At 43.5% G+C, this 15,331-nt stretch overlaps 2 protein-coding genes across 2 annotated transcripts; both read left to right on the top strand.

The window, feature by feature from the left end:
- Window positions 1-10,281: 10,281 nt before the first annotated feature.
- On the top strand, window positions 10,282-11,679 carry nppal (natriuretic peptide A-like). The gene is made up of 3 exons (XM_056598925.1): window positions 10,282-10,429; window positions 10,529-10,842; window positions 10,947-11,679. The coding sequence occupies exons 1-2, from the start codon at window positions 10,340-10,342 to the stop codon at window positions 10,829-10,831; spliced, it is 393 nt and encodes a 130-aa protein (XP_056454900.1). The 5' UTR covers window positions 10,282-10,339; the 3' UTR covers window positions 10,832-10,842; window positions 10,947-11,679.
- Window positions 11,680-13,313: 1,634 nt separating this feature from the next.
- Window positions 13,314-14,473, top strand: nppb (natriuretic peptide B). Its single transcript, XM_056598899.1, has 3 exons — window positions 13,314-13,612; window positions 13,740-14,031; window positions 14,237-14,473. The coding sequence occupies exons 1-3, from the start codon at window positions 13,418-13,420 to the stop codon at window positions 14,251-14,253; spliced, it is 504 nt and encodes a 167-aa protein (XP_056454874.1). The 5' UTR covers window positions 13,314-13,417; the 3' UTR covers window positions 14,254-14,473.
- The last annotated feature ends 858 nt before the right edge of the window (window positions 14,474-15,331 follow it).

Raw genomic sequence — 15,331 nt, 5'->3', positions numbered from 1 at the left:
AAGATGTATTATTTCATTGATATACTTAAATGCATACATACATACAATTGCATTCAATTTCATTCTATGGACGTAAGAATATAAGATGCATCACTCTTGCAAACTTATTGCCTGTGAGTCATCTAAGCCAGTATAATTCATTTAAGATTTACTCCCACCCACTTTTAATTGAATTAATTATAGAGTACATCCCTTAGCTTAGGATGTTGTGTTGCCCGTTAGTTGGGGTGGGGTCATTGGTTTGAAACACTCTCTGTTTATCAGAGAGTGATGGGGCAAATCATTTGAATTCTACAGATAAATGTAAAGTTCACCCCGCGTACGTGATAATGTTTCCTTAACCATGTACTGTAATCAGACTATCGATTTGGCACATACACACAAACAGACACACCCACACACCCACACCCACACACACACCCACACACACACACACACACACACACACACACACACACACACACACACACACACACACACACACACACTCCAAATAATAATAATTTACATAGCCACAAAATAAATCATCATGTGTTTCCATATATTTTTCCCACTCTTGCATGAACCAACAGCTCCACATTCAGAGCCGGAGATGACGAATATGAACAATATGTTATCAGGCAGTCGGTGACGTCTAGGGGGGTCAGGGGGGGTCGGACAGACAAGGAAGAGACAGAGAACATTCCTCAGATTCCTGGAGCTGGGCTGCTGTCACTCTCATATCAGAACATCAGGAAGTGGTCTTCAAGCAAGACCCCTTTCAACACACACTCCTGACTAACCGCCTATAGCCAGTATCTGGATGCAGCCAATGCATGCAGAGTCCCTCCAGACACACATGCATAGGTTTGTGAGCGTGTGTGTGTGTGTGTGTGTGTGTGTGTGTGTGTGTGTGTGTGTATGTGTGTGCACGCACGCGCGTGTGTGTGTGCGCGTGTGTGTGTGTGCATGCATCACACATGCTTAAGTGTATTAACCAGGTTGTGTCTTATTGTGTGTGTTTGTTTGTGTCAGGGTGCATTGTGTATGAATTTCAGTGATTTGTTTCTTTTCGAAGTAAAGACCCCCTCGTAGCCATCCCCTACCCCTGAAATGTCAGCCTCAGACACAGCATCGACTCAGAGTGTGTTTACTTCCCTCCAAACCAACAAGCTGCGCTCCTCGGCAGAGCCGGGGATGATGGTGCTTGATGTTCTCAATGGCCCGCCAGTTTAACCACATGATGAGGGGTGGCATTTAACAGAGGGCCTGGTCACATGACCTGGGACGTGTGTTATTTACCACAATTAAAGTCCCCCCGCCTACGTCACGCAGCGGTCACCTTTGACCCCAAGCTAATAGAAACACCCCCTCCTGCACAACGCTTGACTGGGCATCCGAGATGAATCTCTGGATGAAATTAGCATCTTCACAATAAAAGTATTTGATAAATGATTGGATGATGCAGGGGATATCCTCGTTATCATGGTGTAATACTAAATGTTTCATGGAGAAGCAGAGCTATTCTCTCATCCAACAGCTCAATAAACATGCTAGTGTTGGATATAGGATAAGAGCTATTCTCTCATGAAACACTTTAATAGACATGCCAATGTTGGACGTAGGATCATAGCTACCCTCTCATCCAACACTTTAATAAAAATGGTACTGTTGGCAATAAACAACAATAAGGAAGACCATAGTCAGATTTACACAGGATGATAAGCTCTGACTTATTCTGAAATGGAGGAACAGCAGAAGAAATACATGTCTCCATTAGCTATATTGTTGTAATGAGCACTAGGGTAGATCACATCCACAAACTGCTAGCTGTCCAAGTTATATGAATACATTACATTTGTTTTTCAGTAAAAGTAGTCAGATGTACAAAGTTAAGAGATTGCCATGAGAACTGGGGGCGGAGGATAATATAATACATACATAAATACAGTTAATTACGTATGGATGCAGGATACTACAGAGGATATTAAGTAATGAGTTAGTCAGTCTCTTTCTCTGTCTATTTCTTAGTTCCTGTCTCGTTCTCTTTCACATGTCTCTCTCCCTCCGTCGGTCCCTCCTCCATTGCCTTGTCACTCTCTCTCCGCCTCTCATTCCCTCTATCTCTCTTCCTCTGGCTCACCTATTTCCCTCTGTCTCCCTTTCTCCCTCTGTGTCACTCTCCTCTATCTTCCTCCCTTTCCTACACTCGTGTCTTCCTGAATCTTCACCTGATCTTATATCTATATTCAGTTTAAAATAAAAATATAACATAATATTAGACACATATTAAAACAGACAACGGAGTAAAATGGTCCACATTCTAATAACAATACTAATGAGATAAATATGCAGTGCAAAAAGTGCAATAAAAGACAATGTGTGAGAAGGTGAGATAGGTGTGTGTGTATGTGTGTGTGTGTGTGTGTGTATGTGCGTTTGCATGTGCGCGTCTCAATGGGTCAGAGTCTGAGACGGGGTATAGTTTGTCCATCCAGCTTGAATGTCCCCTGCCAGCAGTCTGATGGCTGCTGGGTAAAAACTGTTATGAAACCGCCTCCTCTTTGCTGTGATACTCTATGAAATATAATATACAATATAAATATAAAAATCCATTCTGCAGGACACACATCACCCCAGCCACACCCTGTTCAGATGGAGAAGCTCCGGTCGGATGCTGAGAAACCACCGCCCGCCCGGAGCTTCCCCACTGATCAGGGTGTGACTGGGGTGATTTTATATTGTTCCTACAGAGAATTGTGTACAGGGTGTCCATGGAGGGGAGCTCTGCGCCTATGATTCTCTGTGCAGTTTGGACGATCTATATACTTGTAGAGGAGAAGTACAATGTAGTATATTGCTTCTCTCATACAATCTTACAACATTTGCTTGTACTCCCGCTAATATAGCTTCTATTCAATAAGACTAAGGTCAGATAATGAGGTATCGATTAACAAATTGTAGAGCCCTTAATCACAGTTACTGTACTGAGAGCTGAAGGAGCCGAATAAGAGAGTAGAGAGGTTTGTTTTAAGGTTGGGTTTGAGTTACCCAGCAGAGTCCCCTGTTTAAAGGTGACAGACTCTTCCACAGAGAGGGAGCTCGACAAGAGAACACTCTGCTCCCTGTTGAGTTATTTTTTCCCTTTCGGGAATTGAAAGAAGGCCAGCTTCTGAAGACTGACAGGGCCGAGAACTAAGGGACACTAGGGAATAATTCGGCCCTTCGGGTAGAAAGGTGCTAAACCATGCAGGGTCTACTCAAATCTGTCTGCAGTAGCAGAAGATCTGGCGGGGCAGTTATTGGAAGCCAGTGGAGGGAGGGCAAAAAATGAGGAATGTGGACGAATTCATGAGCATTCATTAGCGATGGAACAGCCTCACCCTGCCCTCATGGCCAACTCACCCACTCCTAAACTCATCCCCTCACTCTTAAGGCTTAGTTATGGTTCAATGTCGACTCAACGGAAGGGGGTTTACAAACCCATTACGTCCTTGCGGTCCCTCCTTGCGTCCACCGCAAGGGCCTGACGTGCGCCTCCCAAAATTGTAACCTTGCGTCAGAACCAAAACAGGTTCACGACTGCCTTGAATTGTCTGCGTGGTCATTACGTTGCGTCAACGTAGTACCATAACTGAGCCTTTATGATGATGACTGTGTCATTACATGCGGTTCGATAACGTTATTACATATTTGTTGTTACACTACTCCTTATTTGTGTAAATACACCAACTGGTCACTCGTATAAAGTGTACCCCCAATGAACAATAAGGCATTAGAGGGTGAGCATAGTACCCCAAACACAAGCCAGGAGTATACCTTCAATCCATTGCAGCAAGCAGAAGTAGAGACCAGCCTTTTTGTTGTTACACGGTTTGAGGAATACAGGGCATAATGACCATATTGCAAGGCCTAGCTGTATCAGGTAAGAAACCTCGTACCTGATACAATGTGGCAACAACAAGCCGCCAAAAGCGTTGCTATGCTGTCGCTGGCGTTTAGTTGCCCCGAATGTCTGCCCCCTGCCGCCCGAAAAACAGCGTGAATGACGAGCGCATTACAGCTTTCTTTAAAGAAACGTAGAAACAAAAGAGAAAAAAAAGAAATGTTGTTTTGCTTTTGTTCGGAGCCTGCCGTCAAAGCCTGCTCAAAACAATAATGACTTGAGAGATTAGCTGTGTGATGTTAGAGGCGGCGTCGCCGGGGACGACGGGGTGTCGTTGGCCCGCGGTCCCGCCATTGATATCCGTCAGGGCTCAACGGGAGGTGTGGGGGAGGGGGAGGGGGAGGCGGGCACTAAAGAGGTTTTAATGACACACTAAATGGCCGTTTCAATTTCTGCCATCATTACGGCTCAGAGGCATAATTAGAGGTGTGTGCTGGGACGTAGGATTTTGTTTGGTTGCGGGCTTCTTTTGATAATAGTCCTACCCTGTAAAAGAAAATATGAATCATCGGGATTTGAAATCATATGAAACATGAGGTGCTTTGTGCCTTAACGACGGGAATTGTTCACATGATTCTTTAAATTGTTATGGATTCATTTACATTATAAGCAGACCAGTGGAATTGACCCGGGTTCAAAGGGCCTTAGCGAGATGGAAACACATGATGAAGGATTGGAAGAAGACCAACTCTATGGCCTTGTCTCAGGCTAGAGCCTGATCACTATCATTTGACGGAAATAGTGGTAATGTATACCCTATTCCTTGCGCTTATTGATTAACTACTAAACAACGCAGACATAAAAGTTGTGTTATCGTACTGCGTGTGTGCATGTGTGTGTGTGTGTGTGTGTGTGTATGCGTGCGTGCGTGCGTGCGCGTAGGGTCATGCATTATGTTCATGACATTTAACAACCGAGTGAGTCATGTTGAGAGTATGAAGGATTTCATTCCATAGATGGGAAATGATATTTAACAAATGATCCAAATACTGTTTAATTCCCCCAACATAGGGTGGACAGTGCTAAGTTTCTTCCATAATTATTACAAATAACATAGCACTCTTACTTATAATGACACTAAATACATTTCCTAGGACTTTCCTCGCAATGCCTCGAGGATGACACAAGTGCCTCATGCTCCCATACTTGCAGGGGTCTATTTCAGTGTCCACTGTTAAAAATAGCATTACCTCAGGCTAAATATATGCGGCCGTGTCCCTGAATGAGTAAAAAGGGTCTTATCAGGTGAAGGTGGCGACTGGAGAGGGTTACATTTAGAACGCGCTCCCTCCGATGCGTTTCCACAGGGCCGCAGGAAGACATGACCCCCCCAACACCACGGCGTGGGAACCTCAGTTAGCGAGGCTGAGTGAGGTCTGGACCCCTGGGTGCCTCCCAGGGCAACACGTAGGGTCCCTCCCCCCTCCGTTGATGACCAAATAAGGGGTTCCGGTTCTGGTTCCTGCCGTCTTCCCGGCATACGACGCAGAGATGGAATTCCGACGGACGATAATACCGTCGAGGCCTGGTTTACGTTGGAATGGAGAACTGCTTATCGTCAACAGTGGTAATGTTTGGGATGAGCTTTTGCTTTAGGATTCCTACCGCTGGAGCATAAAACAATTAAATGTCTGCTTACACATTTTTTGCTGGATTAATTTTGTAAGAGTTTGTAAAAAAGAGAAAAGGCAATACCTTCATTCTGATGTCATACCTGAAATACTATAACCTTTATATATTGGGACCACATCATCAGCCACCTATGATAGGTGTGCTGATGACATGGGTGATGGTCCATCCATTCAAACAAGTCAGACGACGGTAGACAAAGCAATGCAAGGCCTACAACTCCATTCGCTGTTGAGTTGAATGGAGGTGTGACGTAATGTGTTTTATACACATTTTCTTTTTTTCGTTTACTTGCACACAGTTTAAAATACCCTTTGGTCGACCACTGCACAGGACACACAAGTGCACTCGCTGTGCATAACTGCTCTGTTTCCAGATAGAGTCTGTCCCCGGAGAGCCTTGTGTGGGGCCCTTCCCTGCACAGACCTAAGGCCCTGTAGCGTAGCATCGCTGTATCACTGTCAGGTAGCAGCCCTGTGTATCCAGGCCAAGGTTATTGGAGGAGGCTGAGACACATCCAGAAGCATGGCTCTTGGATTACAATTACAATTAGGGCATTTAGCAGACGCTTCTATCCAAAGCGACTCACATCGGTTAATACACACATTGACACACCGACGGCAGAGTCAACCATGCAAGGCGACAGCCAGCTCGTCAGGAGCAGTTAGGGTTAAGTGTCTTGCTCAGGGACACGTCAATACTCAGCTAGGAGGAGCAGGGGATCGAACCTTTCGTTTACAAGACAACTGCTCTACCTCCTGAGCTAAGCCGACCCCAGTCTCACTTCCCTGTGCGTCATTGTGTGTGTCTACTGTAATGTTATTCGGCTGTATTGTGTGTGCGGTTTTATATGTGTGTACTGCTGCTCATCTGGTCTCTTGGTAAAGAGATAAGCCTCAATGAGCCGTGACCTCTTAACCTGTCTAATTAAAGGTTGAATTAAATCTATAGTTGTAAAAGATATAGGCATAATCACAATAAGAATCATATAATAATGTTAATAATAATAATTGGCATAATGGTCCGTAGAGAAGAGATTTTTTTTGCAAAATAATTTGATACATTGTGCTGAAAGATGATAAACAGCCAAGATACCAGGGGATAAGATGAATGGAAGGAAGAGGAGGGGGTAAGGACCTATTGTCAATGTTGACGGCATGAAGCCATGACGTCCCAAAACCAATGAAGAATGCCACAAAAAACAGGCACACCAAAACACATTTCAATTGACCATCTACCTGGGAGCTTTCTAGGTTTGTAGGGTCATACCCAATATGACATCAGACGTGATATCATGTTTGACGTGACAAGGGATTTGTGCTGTCTTCTCTTTCATTCAAACGTACCCATAATGTATAAAACATCTATCTATCAGACTAAATGATCTCCAATATGAAAAAGATTTGTCACAAACAGAAACAGTTGACTGCTAACTGGTCACCAAGTGGGCTTAATTGTTTCATGAGTGACTCACAAATATATTTTTAGTCTGTCAATCAATAATTGGCAAAGTTTAGACACGTGTGGACGACCAACTGTGTTCATAAAAAGAATAGATACTGGTTCAAATGAAACGATTGAAACAAATCAACAGAAGAAAGCTCAAATAATTCACTTAGTTTCCCGTTCGGCCAGTTGAACAGAAAGACGATGAGGACAGCTCAACACTATAGCGCTATCTTCTCTCTGCAATGTCCTTCAGATAAAGACGAATCCTCCCGACAGGGGGGTGACAGAACATGGCTGACAGGAGTGTTAGGGACAGGGACATCTGTGACCAGCTCTCCGTCTTTATCCTTTATCCTCCCCCGTCCCCTCTCCTCACCGTGCCATCCCTTATCAGGCGTTACATTCCCTGCATACGTCACCTCATGTCCCCCCCCCCCCCCCCCCCCGGTGTGGAACTCCTTGCTGGAGCGTTTAGTGAGCGTTTAGTGCGCGAGGTGTATTGTTGGCGGTGGATGTGTCATCAGTCACGGGCGCACACTAACCGAGGACGTGTACCGGCAGGAGACATCCTCCAGGTAGCACTACTCACCGAGTAGGGGGAGGAGGAGGAGGAGGAGGAGGAGGAGGAGGAGGAGGAGGGAGAACTCAACGAGTAACACTGGAAGCCGATGCAGGAAGAGGGACATATATGGAGTGATGCAGTGATTTGGTGAAATATTAATGAATTCACCGAATTAGGATGAGGATCAAAAATGTAAAATTACCACAATTAGGTTGAAGGGAAAGAAAATGAGGAGATGATGGTGAAGAAGAAGAAGAAGAAGAAGAAGAAGAAGTTGTTATGTATACATGATGACAATAGAGAATCAGGACTCTGGGGGGATATGTCTGGGTGTTACATAAACTGGTCACACAAACTCGTGCTTTCTGGTTAAACCATTGGTTAAATATTACTAGAGATGCATCTTGCCCTTTATGCCAACTAACCCACCAACCCACGCAAATGAAGACTTATTCACTCACCATTAGAAACCTCTTGGCACAGCAACTCAGAGCTGGTAATAAAGTTACTAAGGATTTACAGGTCGATGTACGGAACTTCTTGTTTTATTTATGACGTTTCATTTTATTTAAATGTTATTTAAATCCAGTTGAAGAAAATCTGGTTTAGTCAAAGACCCACAATTATATCAATGGCATGGACATTCCTGTGTGTGTTTGTTTTTTGAGCGTGTCTTTGTGTTTATGTGTGTTTGTATTTGAGTGTGTGTGTGTGTGTGTTAGTTTGTGTGTGTGTGCGTGGGTGTATGCATATGTGTGTGTATGTGAGCAGGTGTGGATATGTGTGTGTATGTAAGTATAGCGTGTTAGCGTGTCTGTGTGTCTGTGCGTGCATATGTCTGTATGTGTGCATATGTGTATGCCTGTGTGTGTGTGTGTGTGTGTGTGTGTGTGCACACGCGCTTATGTTTGTGCGTGCATGTGTTGATATTTTTGTGTTTGTGTGTCTATAAGTGTGTGTCCGTGTTTGTTGTGTGTGATTATCTGTGTGTATCCCGACACCTGAGCGGTAGGGGCCAAGGGGCCAAATGAGGAGCCATTAGCTGCTTACACTGGAAGCTGTTAGCGGCCCCAGATCAGGGGCCGGTCAATTAGCCCTAACCATCCCTCCTACGGGGTCCATCATGTCCGACTGACTCTCTGCACTCTAGAGGTGAACAGCACGGGAAGAACTCAACGGCTTCTGAATTTAGTCTAACAGCTCTGCGTGAGGGGGCGGGCGGGTCTAGTGGCGAAGGGGGTTGACTCACAGAAAGGTTCTGGGCTCGGAAAACACAAAGACTGCAGTTTACCTGCTGGCATCCGTGATACATAACCCCTACTTGCCCATGAAGGTCATGTATCTCCAACTGTAGCTTTGGGTTAAAGCGCCGGCAAAAATAAGTAAAGAGATCAAATCTGTAGGGGTGTTGGTATATCTTGCCTTTTATATATTATGAGCAAGGCACATTTATTGACATCACCCTTCATTCAGAAAGCACACTCAAAGGGCTTGGCGTAGGCAGAAACCATCAAATTAAGGAAGCTTTTTTTCTCAAAACAAATACAACTGCAAGTATGACGACCAAGCTGTTAATCATGTCAAAGGTAAGTGATCCACCCTCATTGATGAGCAGCAGCAGGCGCTAAGGCCAGACCGGTAGCCAGGGAGGGAATAAGCTTACTTTCCTGACACGTCTATATGCGACAATCTATTTATTATTGCAGTGAAATAAGGTGCTGTTGCTGAAGGCTGATGAGGAACGCACCTGCTGATTAACTTAACGACCAGGGGATGTTGATTAGCCATCACAGGCCGTTGTGACGCTCCACCCGTACCAGCCGGGGGGCCGATGGAGCTCCCTGGGTGGACCCTCCCTCGGGGGACGTCAGTGGTACGACTGGGGCTCTTCAATGTCAATGTTCAGGATTCAAGAACCATATCATTGTATACAATAGTGATTAATAATAACAACCATATCAGGGTTTGTTATAAATTTCATAAGATTCAAATGCACAGAAGGGGTACCAGTGTTATATAACAATTATATATATTATAATAATAATATATGGCCAAAATACCTGATCTTCTTTACAAAACCAAAACCCAAATCCGGTTGGCATTTCTAAAATAATAAAACAGCAGGTCAAGAGGAGGTATCAGTCCGTTATGTAACGTAGAGCGGGACTCACATGGAAACACACATCTGTAGTAGTAGTAGTTGTAATAAGGAACCCTGTGCTTTATGCTTCAATAGCACAACAACAATAATAATTATTATGTAGCCCAGAGCTTTAGCATCTTTCACCCATAAACAATGTTTTTTTTAAATGTTGCATGTTTCCTCAAGCCTCTAGCTACCTGCTAATGACAAGCTTGATAGGCAACTGAAGGATTTATTTAAACACCATTGACCTTTGATATGGAAAGTTATTTAAATATTCAGTATGAATTGATAACTCTAAAGGAATAATGAAGTAATGTAGACGTTGTTTGGTAGGTCTTCTACGATTATAGTAGAGTGGGCTCTCATGAATGTCGAGCGTGACATTTCCAATTGAATGTAGAAATGAGGCGTACGTAGTAACAGCCACCAAAGCATCCAATCAGTAACCATATGTCAATAGAGGTGAAGCGTGGACTGAGATTAACTCCACGCCCACACGGGCCAGGGAAGATTTGTCACGCTTTGTTGATTTTTCACATCACGGTGACGAAACGTTGTGGATATAAAGAGCAACGGGGCGCACTGACTCCACAAGCAAGTCGCTGTCGTCAAACGGAAAGAAACGCGCATGAAGATGATTTCTCATATCCCGTTTTGCTGTTTATCCGCAATTGTATTATTTTCTTTAGGAACTGCAAAACCCGTCTTCAATCTCCAGGTAAGTTACCTATCACAGGTGACTTCGATTGTTTTTTCCGCTAAAGAAATGTTTTAATATCATGTATTGTAACTCATGTTTTTCTCGTTCCGTTTTCAGAGTTTGACGCAACTTTTGGAAGAGAAAAGTAACGCGCCTTATTACACGCTCGAAGAATCCGGGGCTACGGGGGAAGGTCAGAACGCGCAAAAGCCCGGGTTTGATGCCGCGGGGCCGGAGCAGCCTTGGGACGCGGAGGACGCGACGAACTCCGCGCTGGAAGATAACGCCATCGCGCGTTTCCTCAAGGATGTCATAAGGACGTCCAAGCGCTCATGGAACCGTTACAAGAAGGGCGGGCACCGGAGCTGCTTCGGGGTCCGGTTGGAGAGGATCGGATCCTTCAGCGGAATGGGCTGCTGAGCACGAAGGAGGTAAGGAGATATCGCCCTGGAAACGAAAAACCAGTGGACGGATTGGACGAATGTGTGTTTAGTTTTAGTTTTGTTTTCTAAACCCTTTTGTGATGTCTCAACAGGTGTGGCAGGCTCGCAAGCTACGACACAGAGAGAGAGAGAGAGAGAGAGAGAGAGAGAGAGAGAGATGGAGGTGGAGGTGGACGTGGATGTAAATCGATACTCGATGCGATAATCGATACGTTTACAAAGGGGCGTTGGTCGTGTACGTTACTGAAGCCTGATCATTTGCATATGTGAATATTTGATGGTTTCATTGCATGATTTCCCTCTTTTCATTTCATATTTAAGATTAAAGACTAGCTGTTATTATAAATGTATTTATTTATTTTCTTGTAAGATGACTTGGGCAAGACCTGAATGTTGTCTGTAATGATGTGAAATACATATTTTGCATAATATTGCAATGTGTGAGTACAATCATTCTTTGTTACTTTTGTATAACTTATTTCAAATAGCCCTAATGTTTATGAAGGTTATTTTTTTTATAATATGACTTATAAAACACATCCATATTTGCAACTTGTTTGAATGCGTTTCCATGGTCATTCTGGCCAGGTAAAGTCCTGAGGCCTATCATCTTAAAACACAACAATTGGTCTATAAACACATCACTCCAATGATCATTAGTCTTGAAATTAGAGTTCTTCAATTTATGTGCGCTAGTGTGTGTTTACACGTCACTTAGTCCCAACGACACACCAGTCAATCTAGCTCTCACTTTTTACGGTTAAAATAAAAATAAAAGACACGTCTCTCCAAAATCAAAATAATAATAAGATGTGATCGGGTTTCCGTATACGTTGAAGAAGAGGGTGCAACGGAGGGACGAATTCAATTGTAGTAGCCATGCTTATCTATTTCCCTCTCTCTCTCTCTTTTAATGAAGAGCCTCCATTGACTATAGAACAACTTTTGAACGTGAAAATGAGAATTATTAGTTTGCACATATGGGTAGGCCTATTACACGCTTCAAATGAAACACAAGTAGTTGTTCCTCAAAGGGACTTGAGTATAGGCCCACGGTTGAGTTTTATACTATTTTTGTATACATGTCTCACATATCACCCATTTGGAAGTTTATTGATGAAGAAGACATAACAGATGCATGCAGATGACTCTACCTCCCACCGAATGAGCGACAGAATGACACGCCTGCCTGCTCCCGTGAGCGAACGGCCGGGAACCTCCCGAGGGAGGTGTGGAAAAAACACGCTCTCCGTTGACCTCACAGCGTTGGAACGGTGTGACCGTGTGACACGAACCGCAAGGATTCAGCGTGGAGCAGACACAGGCCACTTCAAACAGGGAAATGAGGTTTCATCCGCAACAAAGTGCTCGTTATAATTGTATGTTGACTATGTTAAAAAACAATAATAAAACGTAACGATCGTGGAAGGAACACGTAGTCCCTAAAGCTGATCGGGTTCGTCCGCCACGTGCGTAAAAGGCCCTTTACGCACGTATATGACAGATTTTAGAACGTTTTATTCGCTAAATAAACATCAAATTACTGTGTATAATATAATACATAGCCTAGTCGATTTTATTATTCATGAATTACAATTTCATTTTTTTCTTGTGATAGCATTGAATGAATAAATCTCTATTTGGTGCACTCTTTTTCCTTGTCATCTGCCTGGAATTAGGAGGTAAACTGTCCATTTCTCGAGGTGAACAGTAAATTGGCCTGTAGCATATCTGAACCATCTGCATGTTTTAAAGGCCTATTCAACCTCGAAAACGCCTCTATTTTAATACAACATTACTCACATGTTAGACACAATCAATTATGCCCAGAACAATATCTAGAATTCGATTTACACAGTTCAAAGAACTGACTCAAAAGCCAGACTGAAATGAAGGGAGAGAATTGAGGACAATGTAACGTTTAAATTCACTTACAGGCGTAGATATTCCCAAAGTAGCAATAATACACATATTACAACATAAAATGAAAGATATAGGTCAATATGTATAGCCCGAAAACAAACATAATAAACGAAAAAAATAAAACGTTATTAACTCTCAAATCAATGCACAAGTGTTTAATCCGCCTTTAAAACAGGGATGTAAACACCAGCGGACGTGCGGGGGGCCAACCCAGTGATGACCCAACTCAGTCTCGAGCGCATTCTGAACCAAGAGCGGGAACTCGAGGACGAGTGGATGAGCTCACCGTGCGCGCTGCCACATTTAGAATTGATAGAACGATACGGCGGTGCCCTTCGCTTGACCCCACGTGTTTACTAAACACGTTCCCGCCACTTAACGTCGTGAAACAATGTCACACTCAAAGGGCGGGGGCTGGGGCTCCGTGGAGCGTGTACGGTGCGCGTATTATTCTAAAACCAAACATATCTCCTCTTGGCAGTGTATCGAAGTCACTATGTCATCGCTGTGGATCCTCTCACACGGTCGACGCTTTAAAAGGAGCCGTTTCCGACGGGCCGCCTTATCAGAATCAGGTGTCAGGAATGCGAACCCAATTCCTCGCATAGCTGAGGATGTCGAACTTCAGTATAAAAGAACCATGCTCACCGAGGGTCAGAAACCAAGAAAGCCTCCGAGCAAAGACACGAAGGGAACAGAAACCAAACAAACAGAAGACAAAATGCAACTGTCCCATCTCTCACTGCTCTGCCTCGGTCTGCTCGTCAACCTGCAGGTGTGCAGATCGCATCCCGTCAACACCGGCCTGGGCGGTAATGACTTTGACCTCTTAAAGGTAAGCCTACAGAGTTGTCATCGTGTAACAAAACTGCTGTTGAATTCGAATAATAGACTCAACCTAGGTAGCAAATCTTTTATTTGATATAATTTTGAAATATAATATATTTTTTCTGGAATTGCAGACGCTACTCCGCAGACTAGAGGAGTCTCTACCGGCGGAGACAAGGATGGATCAACTGCCCATGGAGAGGGAGGACGTTTTGGACGTCGACATAGCCGCTAAGCCGGACAGCGACCAGGAAGAGTTTCAGGCGAGGCTGGATGAGGCCGCCATCAGGGAGTTCCTCTCGGCCAAGAACTTGAAGTCCGTCCGGAACAACGACTCCGGCCGGAAGTCGTCCAACTGCTTCGGCGGGAGAATGGACCGGATCGGCTCCATGAGCTCCCTGGGCTGCAACACCGCCAGCAGGTTCAGTAAGTGGGCTGGTTGATCTTTGTGGTGGACTCGTTTATGTAAGGTCTATGAAGGAGCGATTTGGGATAGCCGCCAGTATATCCTGTACAATCACATTGTTTATTCATTTATTTTCCTTACATTCCTGGTGTCCACTTTTCCACTTTTCTACTTTTTCAATTCAGAAATGGAAAATAACCGAATTTTTTTTTTGTTCTGTTGCAGCTTCAAGGACAAGATGATGTCTGAACAAATGAAAACCCTGCAAGCTCTCCACCAAAGAATAGCCTATTTTTATTCATAGCATATTTATTTAATTATATTTATTATTACTTTGTTTGTCCTGACATCAAATATGTATGTGTAACGATGTGTGAATGCTCTTGATATATGCCTGCTGAATGGTAATTAATAATTCATTAATAAATGTTTACATCTACGCATTATAGTGTTGTTGTTGTTTTTGGGGTTTCCCCTTTTGTTAAAGAGCCTGCACTTAATTAGGCTATTTACGATGAAGAAAAAAGTTATACAAATATTAGGCCACGTTACGAGTTCAAGGCTATTCTACCGCTACAAACTTCTAAATATGTGGGAAACGAAGAGACATGGATTAATATGTGAAAGAATAGGCATAGCCTACATCTTGCGTCAAAAGTCATGGCTATAGCCTATGAGCAATAAACTGTAAGGAAAAGAACGGCGACAAAAAGTTTCAGCACCTTGGACAGCGAACAGATCGCAACGATAGTAGAGACTCCGGCTCCGCCCGATCTCTCTTCGAACCCCAAACCACGCGTTGATAACGCGTTGATAACGCGTTGATAACGCGTGGTTTACGTAAACCACGAAATAACATAGACTTTCAAAATGTATCTCAAATTAAATGAAATAGGTCCTATAGTCTGGCATATTCTACTTGATATTTATAAATCTACCCCAAGCAAATACAAGTTGAGTGCAGTTGATCAAAACACACCCACACACACACACACACCCCACACACCCACACCCACACACACACCCAAAGAGAGGAGTAGCCTCAAATGAATGATTCTGACGTATATGGTTGTCATGCAACTCATATTTGTAACCACAAAACAAAAGCTGTAATCATTGCTGAAATCTTTGAAATACATTCAGACCATTACAATGACAATAGGCCTATAATCAATACAATGATTATTTAAACGATATGAGGATTTAGCTAATAAAATGAATTTAAAACCGATAACATATTGCTGATACAACAACAATATAATTGAAACATTGACGATATTACAGATAAAATCACGATATAACGATTAAATCATGATGGAA

Source organism: Gadus chalcogrammus, chromosome 1, assembly GCF_026213295.1.
Source record: "Gadus chalcogrammus isolate NIFS_2021 chromosome 1, NIFS_Gcha_1.0, whole genome shotgun sequence".
Lineage (NCBI taxonomy): Eukaryota > Metazoa > Chordata > Actinopteri > Gadiformes > Gadidae > Gadus > Gadus chalcogrammus.
This window is presented reverse-complemented; position numbering and strand designations above follow the sequence as displayed.

Bases quoted from the DNA above. Each gene is read 5' to 3' on its own strand.
- nppal (XM_056598925.1), top strand. From the start codon at position 10,340: ATGAAGATGATTTCTCATATCCCGTTTTGCTGTTTATCCGCAATTGTA. The intron at 10,430-10,528 runs GTAAGTTACCTA...TTCCGTTTTCAG, and splicing joins AACCCGTCTTCAATCTCCAG to AGTTTGACGCAACTTTTGGA.
- nppb (XM_056598899.1), top strand. From the start codon at position 13,418: ATGCTCACCGAGGGTCAGAAACCAAGAAAGCCTCCGAGCAAAGACACG. The intron at 13,613-13,739 runs GTAAGCCTACAG...CTGGAATTGCAG, and splicing joins ATGACTTTGACCTCTTAAAG to ACGCTACTCCGCAGACTAGA.